The sequence below is a fragment of the Microtus oregoni genome, unplaced genomic scaffold, assembly GCF_018167655.1.
Source record: "Microtus oregoni isolate MIOR12 unplaced genomic scaffold, Mior012 000017F_ref0000208, whole genome shotgun sequence".
NCBI lineage: Eukaryota > Metazoa > Chordata > Mammalia > Rodentia > Cricetidae > Microtus > Microtus oregoni.
Genome location: NW_024543076.1, coordinates 33,247,855 through 33,264,933, shown reverse-complemented (window position 1 = coordinate 33,264,933; position 17,079 = coordinate 33,247,855). Strand labels below are relative to the sequence as shown.

General features: G+C 46.8%; 1 protein-coding gene across 8 annotated transcripts in view; it reads left to right on the top strand.

The window, feature by feature from the left end:
- Window positions 1-11,139, top strand: part of Stau2 (staufen double-stranded RNA binding protein 2) — a 309,083-nt gene extending 297,944 nt beyond the window's left edge. For all 8 annotated transcript variants that reach the window (XM_041667874.1, XM_041667871.1, XM_041667868.1 and 5 more), the window contains 2 exons: window positions 8,852-8,940; window positions 10,044-11,139. In XM_041667874.1, coding sequence (XP_041523808.1) covers window positions 8,852-8,940; window positions 10,044-10,137 — 183 coding nt within the window. In that variant the 3' untranslated portion in view covers window positions 10,138-11,139. The remainder of the gene's footprint in view (window positions 1-8,851; window positions 8,941-10,043) is intronic.
- The last annotated feature ends 5,940 nt before the right edge of the window (window positions 11,140-17,079 follow it).

Genomic DNA, 17,079 nt, shown 5'->3' with positions numbered 1-17,079 from the left:
GTTGGGCAAACAAAGAGCCCATTAGAGGAAACCATGGTAGTGAGGGTTCCCTCGCTCAGCTATGTTCAGAACACATGGACACAGTCCTGAGACAGTCGCTCAGTATGTTCAGAACACATGGACACAGTCCTGAGACAGTCGCTCAGTATGTTCAGAACACATGGACACAGTCCTGAGACAATCGCTCAGTATGTTCAGAACACATGGACACAGTCCTGAGACAGTCGCTCAGTATGTTCAGAACACATGGACACAGTCCTGAGACAGTCGCTCAGTATGTTCAGAACACATGGACACAGTCCTGAGACAGTCGCTGAGCTGTGTTCAGAACACATGGACACAGTCCTGAGACAGTCGCTGAGCTGTGTTCAGAACACATGGACACAGTGCGCAGACAGTCTCTCAGTATGTTCAGAACACATGGACACAGTGCGCAGACAGTCGCTCAGTATGTTCAGAACACATGGTCACAGTCCTGAGACAGTCGCTGAGCTGTGTTCAGAACACATGGACACAGTCCTGAGACAGTCGCTCAGTAAGTTCAGAACACATGGACACAGTCCTGAGACAGTCGCTCAGTATGTTCAGAACACATGGACACAGTCCTGAGACAGTCGCTCAGTAAGTTCAGAACACATGGACACAGTCCTGAGACAGTCGCTCAGTATGTTCAGAACACATGGACACAGTGCGCAGACAGGCAGTGCTGCACCTGCCTGGGCTCTGCACTGTCCAGGCCGCAGCTGTGCAGATTCCCGTTCTGACACCCTAACCACAAGAAATAGGCAATGGATGGCCAAGTCTCTACTTTAAATGCTTATCTTTAAATAATTCCCCAAATTCTAGAGTCTAAACACCTGTTTAGGAGACTACTGAAAATCCGCACGGCTCTAATCACCCACCCTCTCATTATTTTTCCCATAACAAGTAATTTTCATCTTAGCAGGCAGACATTCCTCTTTTTCAAGGGCAAGTCTTTTTATAAAGTGCCAATGTTATGGAAATTATCTGAACTAATAGGCTTGTGGAAGGATGAGTGGAAAGCACAGACGAGGGAGAAATTGTCGCCAGGAAGGACAGTAAGGTGCTAACTGAAGCTCGTGTAATTCTCTAATAGAAAGGTGACATCTGAACCGGAGAAGATGGAAGGGCCTACCTCAGTGCGAGATAGCCAGAAAGACAAGGCTGTTTGGGCCTCTCTTTCTTTACATAAAGAGAGACAGCTGGGCAGTGGTGGTGCACGCCTTTAATTCCAGCACTTGGGAGACAGGGACAGCTGGATCTCTGTGAGTTCGAACCCAGCCAGCCTGGTCTATGGAGCGAGTTCCAGAACAGGCACCAAAGCTACAGAGAAACCCTGTCTTGAAAACAAAAAACAAAAGAGAGACAGAGACAAGATACGAAACATAATGAAGACTTTCCACAGTAAAGGAGGCTGCCGGGCAGTCTTTATTTTTCCTAAAGAAACTTCTGGTTTGTTTGTTTGTTTGTTTGTTTCAGTTATTTAGCTAAGAAGTTAGGAGTCTTCCCCCGAGGATGTTTACTTCTAAAAAAGGAGCCTTTCTTCCGACAGGAGTCTGATTTGATTAACTGTGGGCTCTCTGAGCAGATCAGTTATGTCTGATCTCCACAAGAGCTCAGCAGAAGCAGGCACTTTGGGGAGAAACAGCAAAACCAAACAAACCCTGAATGCTTACTTAAATATGAAGGTCTCATTCAGATGGGCAGCTACTGTTGACTTGGTAGGAGCAGCCTGTTTCTGGGGGAAAGTGACAGAAGCAACGGAAAGAAAAGGATCCATTGGACATCTTGTTCAGAGCTGCACAGACGGCTGCTGTTTAGAAGGCATGGGATAAAAGTTGCATTTTTCTCGTAAAGACCATTGTGGTCTCTCAGAAGGTGACCTAATGCTGCTGTGTTGTCATTTCATGTTAATCCCTGGACAAGGAAGCAGGAAGAAGGAAAGATGGTGTCTACAATATTTGCTAATTACTAGTTGACAAGAAGGAGAGATAAAGATCGCAAAAATGACTGGAAAGATGTGTCTCCATTCTGATTGTGTGTGTGTGTGTGTGTGTGTGTGTGTGTGTGTGTGTGTGTGTGTGTGTGTGCGCCAGCAGGCAGGCATGGGAAGTATCTCATTGGCATCATGTTTCCGGCATTGCTATAACAACATTCAAAACAAGGGACACATGAGGTGGTAGCGACATCTATTCTAGGATTGTGGGGATTTACTCATAAAACAGTTGTAAAACCTTTGGGGAACAAAAATATCTCTATGTATCTATGCAGATACTTTCCTCTAAAGGAAACACTTGCACACGCACACACGCATCCATCCACGCACCCCGCCTTGCATATACATACCTTTCATGTACTTCCCCCACCCACACACCCCTACTATATACCCCACCCACCCTTTCTCCATCCCTCACCACCCTCAACACCTACACATACGTGTGCGCGCGTACACACACACACACACAGGGCCGAGAAAACAAGAATGAAAATAGGGAACATTTCTCCAGCTTCTTTTCAAACAAAGCTGCAGCAAACCCCCTGGATGTGCTTTTTCTTTCCATTCCTTGTTTTTTAAGTCATAGAAGAAGTTCGCAGACATAAAGCTGGGGTTTGAGGGTGTAGCTGGTAGCCAGGCTGTGGTCAGAGCCATTAGATGCTGAGTGTGTTTGTTTTGATTTACTGGGGAAACGTTTTCTGACCTTGGAAATTAAATCCTTGAGTTCTCTGTTTGTTTATAGCCAGCGACTTCTGGAGGGCTCTGGTCCTTATGTTAGTGTATCTTTGAAATCCTGGAATCCACGTCGAGTGGGAAGTTACCCAACTTGGGTTAGCATCCTTCAGGACCCAGAGTCGCCTCTTCCCACAGCTCCCCAGGATTAGTTTACATGTCTCGCAAGGCGTTCCTGCTGAGAGGGTGGGTGGCAGGCAGTGGGAGGAGTGCATCTTGTGATCTGTTTACTCTCAGCAAGAAGACAGTTTGGAGCTTGCTCCTTCAGCAGACTTGATGAGGAAGCTCCAGTACAGGTGGTTTTCTTCTCCCCGTTTCAAAGCTGCCTTGAGTATTACGTATCATGCTTATAATATATTTGGGATTTTTTAAATAGCTATCTCCAGTAAGTTAACAGTATTTTCAATTAAAATTGCTCAAACCTGAGGGTTTCGTTGATTTTACCATCCTCTGAACGTATTTTGGAAGTGTTAAGATAGGTTTGTGGACCTCTCAATTTTAGGATTTGTTCATAAAAAGCCGTATCATTAGCCATTGTTCTCTGAGGTAATTGCTGAGACAAGACGATTGTGAGTTTGATGGTAAGGCTCATTTTGCTTGTTGGGCTCAGCATGAAGCTGAGGTTTGCCGAGAGCCATTGTTCACGATCAGACTCTAGAGGCAGCTGAGGGTAGAAACAGAAGCTTGCCTATCTCCTTCCATGGGTCTCTTTAGTCTGTAAATGCCCTTTCTTGGGAAAGAGTGGGTGATGATTTGGGCGGGGGTGCGATGGGGAGGGGTGGGACTTCGTGTGATGCCTGAGCACTGGGGATGCCGAGACCAGGCGATTGTGAGTTTGAAACCAATCTGGTACTGGATTGCAACTTTCAGGCTCCCTTGGGCTAAGTGGTAAGACCCTATCTCAAAGATAAATAAATAAAATAAAAATGAGGATGATGACAGGAAAGCCCTGCTCTGATCCCACAGTGAATGTCACACAAGTGCAGGAGGAAGCAGCTTCGAGAGTTCTGTGAGTGCCTGGAAGAAGAGGTACCCCGCGACACACTCACACGCGCACACACACACACGCTCTGCTGCCCTCAGCAGAATGAGCGGCTGGCTGGCTGTACATCACGGTCAGCCTTTGTCCATGCACCTTCATGACCATGGCCTCTTACGACTGCAGTAGTCCACGTGTCCCATAAGCCCAGCAAACCCCAAAGCTGCTTTCTCCCTCTTGCAGACAATCACAGATGAGAAGTGAAAAGGTTTGTCTGATTTTCTGAAGAATGAAGACAGGAGGCCAGTGAAGGGAGCAAGATTTGTTACCTTCACAATGTTAAGACATGGAGAATTAAGTGGTCTCATTTGTGACCCCTGGGTAGTTCTAAGTGACAACATCAGGGCAGCAGGCATTTGGTGTTAGCTCCAACTGCGAATGATGCAGGAGCATTATGTGTAGCTTTGGAAACAGGACAACACATTCCTCTTCTAGGAACCGGATTGTGAGAAGCAATGGGTAGAATGAGCACGGAAGAGGATTACAAAGGATGCTGGGATAATGGTGCTGATGCTGCAGTAGTGGTGCCATGGGAAGCAATGCTGACTCTGGGGCGCTGAATGTGAGCACTTTACAGTTCAGACTAAATACAGTGATGTGGCTCGAACTTGGTCTGGGTTCAAATCTCTGACCTTGCACTTACCGACTGAGTGACCTGAAGCAGGTTACTTGAATTCTTGGTGCCTCCGTTTGCTTATGGGTGAGATCAACCTAGTGGCTACGATAAGACCTGAGGTCATGCAGGTAAGAGGCCCCATCCTATGACTCCAACCTACTGATGTTCATCAAATGGTAGCTATTACTGTTTATACAGCCAAGATAAATTGTCGCCTTTGCCCTTTGTAAGTTAGAAAGAAATCCTCTCATACTTGTGAGCTATTGTATTCTGGATTATCAGTGAGTCGTGGGCTGAATGAGCTCATTGATGATAAGGAAATGTTACTTGGAAGCCTGTGAGCATACCTGTGGAGGAGAACAGTCACGCAAGCGCTCTGGAAGACCGTTGGCAGCATGGATCGAAAGAGCGCACCACCATCCCAGCCTGCAGGACATTCTTGAAGTGATGACAGGCTGCAGAAGACCCAAATGGCAAAAGGATAGCGTCATCTGGATGATTTTGCAAGTGCTAAAGCACTATCTCCGTTCTGATGTGAGAGGCGTGCCTTGGCCCTGGGTTTAGAGAGCTGTCACGTGGGTCCTGGTTCCAGACAATGCTGAGCCAGAGTTACCGGAGCAAACAGTGAAAACAGGCTATAGCTAGCCCGCAAGGGATTCTTTCTTTAGAGTGGGGTGGAACGCTTGGCTAGCGTGGTGAGGCCTGGGGTTGATTTCTGACTAAAACAAAAGTGTAGAAATTTGTGTTTAGTCAAGCAGGACCAAGAGACCAGTCACTTTCACGATTTTCATTCGGCAGGATCACACTGAAAATGAAAATTTCCCGGCATGCAATGGATCGTCTATCATTTGTTTGGAGGAAATGACAAAAATAAGCATTCTTGACAATAATGTACCTAGTTCACAAATCTGAGTAAGGTAGCTGATCATTTGTTCAAAATGCATTTGCATCTACAAAGACATCTACATCCATCAGGTCACTCCACGAAGTTGGGATGTTTTAGAGTTGGCTTGATCTTTGGAGTGTGGCAGTGTGTGGCCTGGCTCCCCTTGCTGCTTGCTGTTTTTGCAAGCCCAGGGGAGGGCACACACCAGCAGCTCTGTGCTTAGCCTAGCCACCCATCAGGACTCCACAGTCCCCAAGGTCTCCTAGGCCAACTGAAGTGACCGATTCCTCTTTATATCTCCCCATCCCGGGGGCAGGAGGAGAACTGTCCACGTCTGTCTTTGAAGCTTGAGTTTAAGTTTTGAAAGCAGCTGTGTGAAGTAAAGAAGGTAAATGCTTGCCAGGGGGGTGGGAGGTGGCACACACCTTTAATCCCAGCACTCAGGAGGAAGGGGCCTCTGAGTTGGAGGCCAACCTAGTCTATAGAGTGAGTTCCAGGACAGCATACGCTACACAGAAAAATCCTGTCTTGGAAAACCGAAAATAGATAAATAAATAACAAAAAAGAAAAAAGATAAAGCAACCCTAAATAAGGTAGGGCCTTGAAGTCACAACGCCGTGTGTTTCTCTGGCTCACAGCTCTGTGGGGGAGCAGAAGCCCCTGAAGGTCCTCCCACTGCTGCCAAAGGCACAGTTTCCCCCGGGGAGATGGGAAGCACAGCCCAGACTCTCTGAAAACTACCGTACTCTAGCTGGGCGGGAACGACACTGCTCACCCAGAGCCCAGTACTAGGGAGGTTGTGGACAGGAAGATGAGAAAGTTCAGAGGAGGTCGTGAGTGCGTCACAGGTCGAAGGGCCACCCTGAGATTTCTAAGACCCCCATCTCAAATAAACAAACACCATACAACAGCAACAAAGCCCACACATCATCTTAGGCCTGAAATAGTCCGAGAATGTATAATACAGAAACTATTGAAATGAGGCCCAGTTGTTTTATTAGAAGGAAGCATGGTACAGAGGTAATAGCAGCTGAAACCATATATATACAAACTGCAAAATCTCAGCAGGTAGAATTTATATATTTATGCAAACTTTTATATACCGATATATGTAACAATAATAGTCAAAGAAAAAGAGACCATCAATTTGAGAGGTGAGGCACAGAAGATATTGGAGGGAGAGGACTTGGGAGGATCTGGAGAAGGGAAAGTAATGTAATTATATTTTAATTCAAAATGTATTAATTTTTAAAAGAAAATATGGGAACTGGCCCATACCGGAAGGCTTATATGTTTGCAGTTCCTGAAACACTTCTGTTGGAATAGAAAATTGCCCGCTATGGCTGCATATTGTAATTGTGACTTATGAAACAAAAGAGAAGGACCAAAAAGAAGGGAGACGAATGTTTAAGTTCTACACTAAAGCCTTCACAGACCTGTTCAGCAGCTCCACTCACCGTTTCCCCAAACTAGAAACGGTCAGGATGGCTCTGGGAAGGGAAGGGGTAAAATAAACTGTGACACATGCGCACAAAGGGAGTTTACCCGTCTCTAACGAGAAATGAGCATTGGGAAGACAGGAGACACTGAAACAGGTTTCAGAGCAGAGTGTTTCAACCTCACGACCTATTGGAAAAGATAAAGCTACTGAAGCAGGAAAAACGTGGGCGCTGTCAGGGATTGGGAGGAGACAAGAATAAATGGGCAAGGCTCGGGATTCCAGAACGGCGTGGCTGTACCGGCGAAGCGGCGTCGTTATGGGTGTCAGAACCTAAGGAAAGCCAGGACGGTGCTGCTCGCCCATCTGTAAGGCAAACATTGTGAGGTGAGCAAGGAAATCAGTATCCTGGCTATTGCTGGAGGTTGAGACCAGCCCCCGTCTCATAAAAAGAAAAGAAATAAAATTAAAGAAAGAGGAATGTTAGTATGGATCTTCCTGACAGGAAGTTTTACTGATACACTGGTGTTTGCTGATTAGCGGACACCCCTTGGGCACGCACGACGTCGTAGATGATTGGCATGGAGGGGGATCGTGGGAACTGTGGAGGTTACCCGCTCAGTTCCTGTAAACCTAAAACTGTGCCCCACTCAAAAAAAAAAAAAATCTCAGTCCATTAGTTTAAAATTAACCCATCCCCAAATAATTTCTACATAAAGAAATTTCAAAGAACTCATAGGCCTCGCCAGCTCTTTGGGAAACCGCATGAGTGAGCTCCTTTTTCAAAGGCGGCTGAGAAAACCCAGATGCCCCAAGTGTGAAGCAGCAGGCCTCGCCAAGGTTCAGACATCCTGGACCGCTGACACCTATCTCAGACTCAACAAAACCTTTCTAATGGGGCTTAGGAGGCGGGGTGGGGGAGGGGAAGAGGCACCAAATTCTTACCCAGAGAATTAACAATTTGGAACACGCACAAGTGTGTCAATGAGCTATGTAGATCTTATCAGCACTGCGTTTTTTGGTGCCTCCCAGCTATTCAGCCAGGCTCCACCAGCCTGTCAGCACCGGCAGTATCCCACGCCTGAGAAGGCCTATCAACACCTCTGGAGGCCCTCTGCTGGGCCAGTCCTGCTTCCCCAGAGCCCACAGGAGCGGGGAGTCTTGCTTTCCATCTCCTCTCAGGGTCCCCTGCACTCTGAGCATAAATGTCTACTCCCCACTTTGTGGCTTCGCTGGGGCTCCAGGTCCACTAACTTTGAAAAGAAAGCCAAAGACAGAAAACACAATGCCTTTGCTTTTCAAGGAAAAGAATGTACATGGTTTCAGCCATGTGAGGAGAAATTTGGCAAAGTTATCATGGCGGAAGCCTTTTAAGGAACTGTATTTGTAGATGGAACTTTGTGATCTTGCAAAGTTCTAAGAAGGAGAAAGGAGGGCATGCCGCCAACTCCCATCCCCTGACAATGATCTGACACTGGGTGCACATGTACAAACATGCACATGGGCATGCACACATGGATAGACATACATATGTATCCAGTGCACTTATTGTAATGGTTTAAGTAAAATGTTGCAGGTCCTCCAGTGGTGGCAATGGGCAGAGGACCATGAGACTATGCCACAGGTCACCCAGTGGGGCAGGCAGCCAGTAGAGGGTCCAGAGACCACGGTAGAAAGAGAGGAGGGGGAAGGGGAGAAGTGGGGAGAAGGGAGAGGCAGAAGCTGCCTCTTCAAGAGAGATGAAAAAAGGAAAAGACTCAGGCTATAAGCAGAAAAAAGATCTGCCTAGATCAGGGGGAGTGGGCAGGGCTTTTCTCTTAAGGGGATAGGACAGACCATTACACTATGCCTTGTTCCACAATGATGAAAACTTTCTAATGTAATTTTGATTAAGAGCATATAAATAAAACACTGTTGAAAATGACAGTCTTGCCAGGTGGTGGTGGTGCACTCCTTTAATCCCAGCATTCAGGAGGCAGAGGCAGGTGGATCTCTGTGAGTTCGAGGCCAGCCTGGTCTACAAGAGCTAGTTCCAGTGATGTCTTTGTATCCTGGCTTTCTTCCGCAGTCACCTGTTCCTTCTGTGAAAGTCAGTGAATGGTTCTGTTTGTTCTCACTTCCAGGCAGCTCTAAGTGCCTTGAAACAGTTTTCTGAACAAGGACTGGAATCAATCGAAGGGGCAGTGAACGCTGAAAAGGGCTCCCTTGAAAAGTGAGTAAAACCCTTGGTCGGTGTTTTTGCTCTTGTGGCTTTACGAAAGGTGAGACATGGTAATTGCATGGCTAAAGACAAAGCCCGACAATGATGGCTACACCCTTCACACCTCAGTTAAATACAGAAGAATGAAAACCATGTAGATAGTCCTCATCAACTCTTCTAAAATGTCTGTGGGCATTCTAACCTGTGAGTTAGCCATTGACTCTGTATTTCAAGGCCATGGAGAGAAGCCCTGGTCTTGTTGACTGCAGACAGCTACACAGCTGGCAGAGGGCCGTTTCCAAGACATAATGTCAAGCGTTCTCTCACCAACTCGGTTTTTGAGAAAAAAAAAAAATGGCATTCGCATTTCTTCTAAGAACAACTGACAGAAAACAAAGCAGGATTGAAAGCAGCCCCCACTCCTTTTTTCGCATTTGGCTTTTTATTTTGTTGTCTGGAACATTAACATACCCAGTCACAGAAACAGGGCTGCCAGGGACTACAGCAAACATACACGTAGAATCATTATTTCTGAAAGTCAACTTATAGCTTTTTATGAGATTTGAACATAAGGTGCTATGGAAATGACTGACTTTGGAGTTTCTCTAGAGACCCAATTTTTACTAGCAAAATGAAAAGTCAATTATATTTGCATAATAGAGTCCAAACACTTTCAAAGCCATAGTAAGAACTGGTGTGATCTCAGAATTCACACGAAAAGATGCCATTGGAATTAAAACACAGAATTTGGGAAGTAAAATGTAGACATGCTGCTCCTATAGTTAAATGAGCATACAAAAGAGCGCAAAACAAAACAAAAAAACAGTATTTGGTCACTTATCTTAAAAGGTAAGAAGAGAGCAAGAAGATAACATTTGGTAAACAGACGTGGCATTTTAGGCTGTCTATAGATTGGCAACCATTTATAAGCTAATTTAATCAAAACCATTTCCACATGATCTCATCAGCAGACCATCTGAGCATAAATATTGTTGCTTCCCTTTAAAATGTCACTCTTTTGGTGACCTTTGCATCCTGTGTGCCATCTGCTAATAAACATGTCTGAAGACGTGCAGCTCCAGACCTCAGCTCTTGTTAACGTATTCATCTTTCAGACAAGCCAAGCACCTACGAGAGAAAGCCGACAATAACCAGGCGAACCCGGGCTCCATCACTCAGGACTGCAAGAAATCAAAGTCGGCCATCTAGCAGCTCCCAGAACCCACGGCTGCCACCGCGTCCTTATAAAGCTGTCAGCACGCACGAGGGTGTCTGTGTTCGAGGAAATGAATGACTAGTACCGTTGTCTGAGTCTTACGTGTGTGAAGACAACACTATTCTAACACAAGGATAATGTACGGGGTACTGTTTGTTCAACTGGGGGAAAATAAGACTCTGAGCATTTCCCTTGGAACTTGAGATCAGATCACAACTCCTTTGCCCAGAGGCAGCAGAGATCTGATCCCACTACCGGAGCTTAAAAATAACCATTAATGAAAGGTGTAAGAAACAAGGCTAAAGTCTTGCAATGATTCATAGCCGAGTTTGGGTTGGGTTCTGTCCTTAACGGTTGTTTTGTCGTGACGATTGTGTCGTTATACTCCCTCGTTTGAAATAATGCTTGACAATTGAGAAATTTAACCAATGATGTGCTGTGGAATGTGATGGTTGTCTTCATATAGTCGCACCGTTTCTCCTCTTATGCAGATATTTGTAATCTTCATCTTGCAAACACACACGCACACATATACACACATGCATATATGAATCACTTTAAGGTGCATTGCACAAAGATGGATGCAAATAACTATGTTGAGGTCAGATCAGATGATTGACTTAAAATATAAAATGATGCTAGGAACAAGTAGTTTCCATGTCTTTCGGGACTTTTAAAGAGGCAAAATGAAGCAAAACCAAGCAGTTGTGGGTTTTGCGCTACATGATGCCACGAGCCATCGAGGGGGCGTCTTGCCTCTGCACGTCTACCCCGTCGTGGGAATTGTGCCCACCCCCATCCGTGTGTTGTAGTCCCTCACTGTTTGCACCGAGTGTCTTCAGTAACTGCCTCTGGACTCAGGACAGTGAGTAGGATCAAGATAAACACTGTACATGGTGGGGACGGGAAAGCTTGTTGAAGCGTCTAGCTAACCACGCTCTGGTCCAGCATGTCGGAATCCACCGTGGGGCAAATGCAGTAAAGATTTGGTCGGTTTCCGTATGAGTTGTTGTTCTTTCATTCCCTCCCTCCCGCCCGCCTTTTAAATGCCAGGGCTGTGAAACATGTAGGGAAGGTCACCACCCAGCCTCGCCGTCCTGCCCAGCCGTGGAATTAGAACTGGCTGTTTCTGTGAAACTGCAGGCAAGCCTCCTGGGTGACTGGGGCCTGACTGACAAGGGCCTGGTCCAGCCAGCCACTGTCATCGCGTTGTTCAGGCTTTCTCCTTATTGATTTGCAAACATTGTGCAATGAGAAAACACTATATAGTCTAACTGCTTGGCCCAACCTGACAATAGGAGTAGAATTATGTAAGATTTCACAAGCAAAACCACTACCCATCATGATCTGGCTGACTCACACGCGACTGCAGGATAAACAAACAGCACTATAAGGAAATAACTGCAGGGCTCCTGCTAATGACTCCCATGTGGGGAAGAAGTCTGCCGGCACCGGGAGGGCTGGGTGCCCTTGGAGGAAATGGGCTTGGTTACATAAGGCTGGGTCCCAGTGAAAAGAACAACACGTCTGTAAAGTCGGGGTTCTCAGAAGCGTTTGTTTGGGCACAGTTCTACTGCCTAATAAGGACACGGGCCCCCCTAACTCATTCCCTTGGCATCAGGTAGGCCCTTGGCTTTGCTAGGACATTGTCCCTGCGGCTTCAGCACCTGGATGGGGTGAGGGGCCCGCGTAAGGACTTCCTGCAGGGCCACCTAAGCATGGTGCTCCCTGTGCAATAAACACTGCCACCTTCTACAGAAAGAGTGAGCTGGGCAGGACTGTGGGAAGGTGGCAAGCTCAAGGGACACAGAACTCCTCAGTTCTCACTGCCCAGGTATCTGAAGCACTTGACCAGAGCTGTCTGACAAGGAGTCGCCCCAGGCTGAATCATGACCAAGCCTACAGAGCACAGTCAGTGATGGTGGGAGACCGGCCATTTGCATACATTTTAATTTCGCATCCAAAATCCTGCACCCTCTGTCTTCCAGAACTGCCCAGGAAGAGGCTCTGGAGTATGTTCCTGGAACAGTGGCACTTCCTGTACATCTTTTGATTTTTCTTTCTTTTCCTTTTTTCTCCCCCAGCTGAATTACCAGGGCCTGCATTGGCAAGGCCCGCGGCAGTGCTCAGCTCCACCGCGCAATGTTATATATCATTACAGGGGAAACCATTAAGTAGATTTATTGAGAGAATGTTTCTTCAGCACAAGGAGATCTTTTTGATGAAAAATGGAACTCATTATTCTTTAAAGGCCGCAGATTGACTTATCTCCTTTATCAATTACAGTGTCTGCTTTCAGCTTGTCTCAATCAGCCCAGAGCTTTGCAGTCACTTCCTAGGGCCGAGGCCAATATGCTGCCTGAAAAAGGGTTGTTTTCACATTTTAATTGAAAATATAATATTGAACCCTGGAACTCCGACTATCTTTTCCACTACCACTTGCCAAAGATCAATGGTGAGACACCACCCGTCAGGCCATGACATGCATTCCTCCCCTTTCCCAGGGTGACCCTCTAAGAAGCCGTCTGGCGTCCTTCTCGCCCATATACATTCTGAGTTATGATTCCCCAGCCCCAGCCCCCTGAAGTTTCGACCAACTTTGTGCACCACAGAGTGAAAGTAGATGGCTGAGAATTTTAATCTTGGGGCTCGGGAACGGCTCCTTCCGTAAAATGCCTGCTGCACACGTGTGAAGAGCCGAGTTCTCATCCCCAGCACCCACGGAGAACCTGGGTAGAGCGGCACGCTTCTGTACCCACCCCGCACACCTCACCCCACCCCCAGCACAGGGGACACAGAAATGGCAGATGGGTAAAGCTCTCAGCAGGACAGTCTAGCTAAAGTGCTGAGCTCTAAGGTTCAGTGAGAGACTTTGTCTCAAAAAGATAAAGTGGACAGCGATATGACTGTGGCCTCCATGTGCAAATACTTATATGTACACACACACACACACACACACACACACACAGAGAGAGAGAGAGAGAGAGAGAGAGAGAGAGAGAGAGAGAGAGAGAGGCAGAGGAGACAGACACAGACACACACACACACATACACACACACACATGCACAGAAAGACAGCGACAGATAGAAGTACAGAGAGACAGAGACACAGATACACACACATACACACACATACACAGAGAGAAAGACAAAGACAGATAGAAGCAGAGAGAGACACACACAGGGACAGAGACAGACTTAGTTTATTATTCAGAGGCTCTCGGGATTCCTTGGTGACTTTGGAAAGTGTCCAAACCCACATACTGGTGTCTAAATCCTGCAGGGTGTAAATGAGTACGTTAACTGCCCAGAACTTGTTCCGAATCTTCCCTTTTCCAGGTTGGTCCTGAGCTCATGCTCCTCCTCCCTGAGCCTTGGCCAGACTGGGATGACAGGCTTGTGCCACCACACCTAGATTTCCAGAAGTGCATCGTATCCCACCGTAATGTCTTCCCTTCCCCCGTGCACACTTTCTAGAGGGAACGCTCTTTAACCTCACCAACATTCAAAGGCCAGTGTCTCCTGCCTGGAACAGTACTTAATCCAGTAAGTGCCCAATATGGAAAGCTGGATACTTCATATGGTAAACACTCAATAAATGTTGACTGATTTAATATGACAGAATATGCTGACTCAGTGGGCTTCCTCCCTGATTATGTGGGCGATGACCTGATAGAGAAGTCTGGCCCACGTGGCTCGAGCCTCTTGCCTAAGAGACTAAACTTCCAGTTGTCCTTAACATGTAGCCTCATTGAAGTCAATTAACAGCTTCCAGTTTCAGCTTTTCAATGAAAACCTGGGGATAAGAATGTGCAGGAGAGCTGGGTGGTGGTGGTACATGCCTTTAATCCCAACCTTTGGGAGGCAGAGGCAGGGGGATCTCTGAGTTGGAGGTCAGTCTGATCTGCAGAGTGAGTTCCAGGACAGCCAGAGCTGTTACACAGAGAAACCCTGTCTCTAAAAACAAACAAAAACTATGCAGGCATGTTACATAGGGCCTGGGCAGATAACCCAGTGGTAAAGGCGCTTGCCACCAAGTCTGGTGACCTGAGTTCCATCCTCAGAACCCACATAGTAAAAGGAGAGCACTGACTCCTGAAAACTGTCCGCTGACCTCTCCTCTTGCGCTGTGACTGATGTGGACACATATGCACACCACAAATAAATCCCAGCACTCGGGAGGCAGAAGAAGGTGCATCTGTGAGTTCGAGATCAGCCTGGTCTGCAGAGTGAGCTCCAGGACAGTCCCTCCAGAGCTACACAACACAGAGAAACCCTGTCTCAGAAAAAAAGAAAGAAAGAAAAATAAATAAGTAAACAAACATAGAAGTGTACATGTAAAAGGTAAACAGCATCCCCACGCATTAGTGGACAGCACAATAGCTTCTTCACCCACTCTAGGAATCTGTCTCTGGACTCTGAATGAACCTTCAGGACCTCATTTTCACACACATAAAACGATGACCCCTGAGAAGACTGCAGCTCTAAACTGACCTTCCACAGGTTTTGTTTCTAACTGTTATGAAATTTTCAAGCACTTGAAAGGAGAAAATACCCCTCTCATGTCAGTTAGGATCCTTCCCATTGGACTTAGGCGAGTAAACCTAGCACTGGGAGATCTGGTCCAAAGCCAGCAGGGAAGTTGCACAGAGCCTACAGGCAATAGTCCAGATGCCAACTGGAGCCGGAAAGTGGAAGGCTAGGTGGGAACGAGGAAGCTCTCCCTGCCTCTCAATTCCCCCTTCCCTCTCCCTAAACCAGCTCCTGCTTCCTACTCGCACACATTGGAAAACATGGCCAGCAACAGAATCCAAGTATCCAGACACCTGAAGAAACACAGGCTTTCTCTCTTGACTTCATTCCAGAGTCTTAGGAAGTGCTCGCTACCCCAGCTGGCCCATCTTGGCCCAGCAGCTTGCCCTTGGTTTATTTTATGAGTCGATGACTGTCCCACCCGGTGGAGTGATCATCAGAGAAGACAGCACCACTGTTGAGGGACACAACCCAACCCAAGGCTGCCTCAGCTCTCTCCCACAGTTCCCAGGGAGGTTAGGCTCGTCGTTATCAAAGTAGTCGACGGTGAAGCTTAAATACCTGACTAACATTCCCCGAGATGTCACAGGCAGCTTCCAAGTCTGTGAAGGTTGCAGTGTTTTTGCTTGGTTGTGTTTAATCCTTTCAGTCTCTAGTTTCAAGGCTCTCCTGAACCGCAAAGTATCCGGAATGAGTCATAAAACTACCTAGAGCGAAAAGGAAAACATTTGCAGTGATCTTAAATTAGCGCATTTTAAATAAGCCTCCTTTCCTTCAGCTCGAACAGCAATAAGGGAGCGGAGCAAGGCAGCAGCATGGTTGTCCATCCTGGTCTCTACCCCTCAGAAAATGCACGACAGCTCCACGGCCTTTGTTTTCCTGAGAGATTTTGAGCTGAAGGGAAGGTTGAGTCAACAACTGAGATGAGGAGACCCAGAAGCAGTCTTGGTTTTATTTTCTTGCAAACTTTGCTCAGAGATGTTCAGGGAATGGAAGAGACTCGGTTGCTTGGGTGAGTAGGAGACAGACAATAGGAAGAATCAGAAATCTAGACTGCAAACTAAAGCGCCTGCCTTGGAGAAGAATGAGGAAACGTGATCCTCCGGAGGAGGCTAAGAGAACAGACAAGTCCATCTTCTCATCCGCCTCAGGAATGGATAGTAAAAACTCTCCCTTCTCCTCTTGAGCCTCCTGCGAACCTCCCACATGGAGTCATTTTCCAGAGCGATCCTTAGCCACTGGTTCTACCTCTTTCTCTGATGCAGAGCAAGGAATAAAGTCCACCTTCATCGACTCAATGAGAATTGTAATCACCCAGCTTTGGCAAAGACCCAAAGAGAACCTCGTCTGTGAATTTCTGAGCATAGGAAAATCAGAAGTCAGTTACTGCTAGAGTCCACTCAACATAACACACAACAGCTCTTCACAAACAGCTCACTACAGCTGCTCTCTCCTGGACCGAGGGCCAGAACCTGGGAGTCTGCGAATATAGCTCGTCCTCTAGTATATTTTCAGCTTTCCCTAAATCCTATTTCTCAACCAACAAATATGGACAAAGGCTCCATCTTTGAATTAGTCCCAGAGGCAACCCAAATTAAGTCTAAAGTCCCTACCCCAAATGTTTCCAACTGGGAAGATAAAACAGAATCAAGATAAAGGGAGAAAATGCAAGAGGCTAGAAACAGACACACTTTAGGAGGAAAAGAACCCATGTCAGCTTCTGCTCCTGCAGGGTTTATGGAAGCAGTGGGGTGACTCAGGCCAATGATCACAAGTTTAGTACTAAAGGCCTTCTACCCTCTGGGCCTGCTTCTCATAAGGTAGGGCTTGGCTTGACCAACTCTAACCAAGATGCTGTAGGAATCTACTCTGTATGTTTTTCCCTGGGTGTAAATCCTTGTGAACATTGAGGTTTTCTCAGCATCAACCCCTCCATTGCCACCGCTTCTGCCTCCAGCCTGTCCAGCTGTGGACATGTTTCTTCTTCAGCCACCACCAAAGACGCACTTCTGGGTCTTGATAAGAGTTGGTGATCTGGAGTTCCATTCCTATCACCTACAGGTAGCTCAGCTGCCTGCGATTCTATTCTTTCGGCCTCTGCAGGCACCTGCAGGCACATGCACAAACCTACACTCACACACATGTCCTAAAAACAGAAGATAAAAGGGTTGAGTCGGGCAGCGGGAGTCAGATTACTTTTATTCCACTCTTGGCCTTCCCACTCAGTCTCTAGAGGTGTAAAGTAACCTTAACTTCTCCGAGCCGCCCTTCCCTCAGCTATAAAATTAGGGCAGCAGTGTGGTTCTATAGATTAAGTAAATTAGTTCTGTGAGTCAATACATCCAAAGTGTCTTGAGCTATATGTGGCCCAGAGAAAGCGCTCATAAACATGACTTATGATT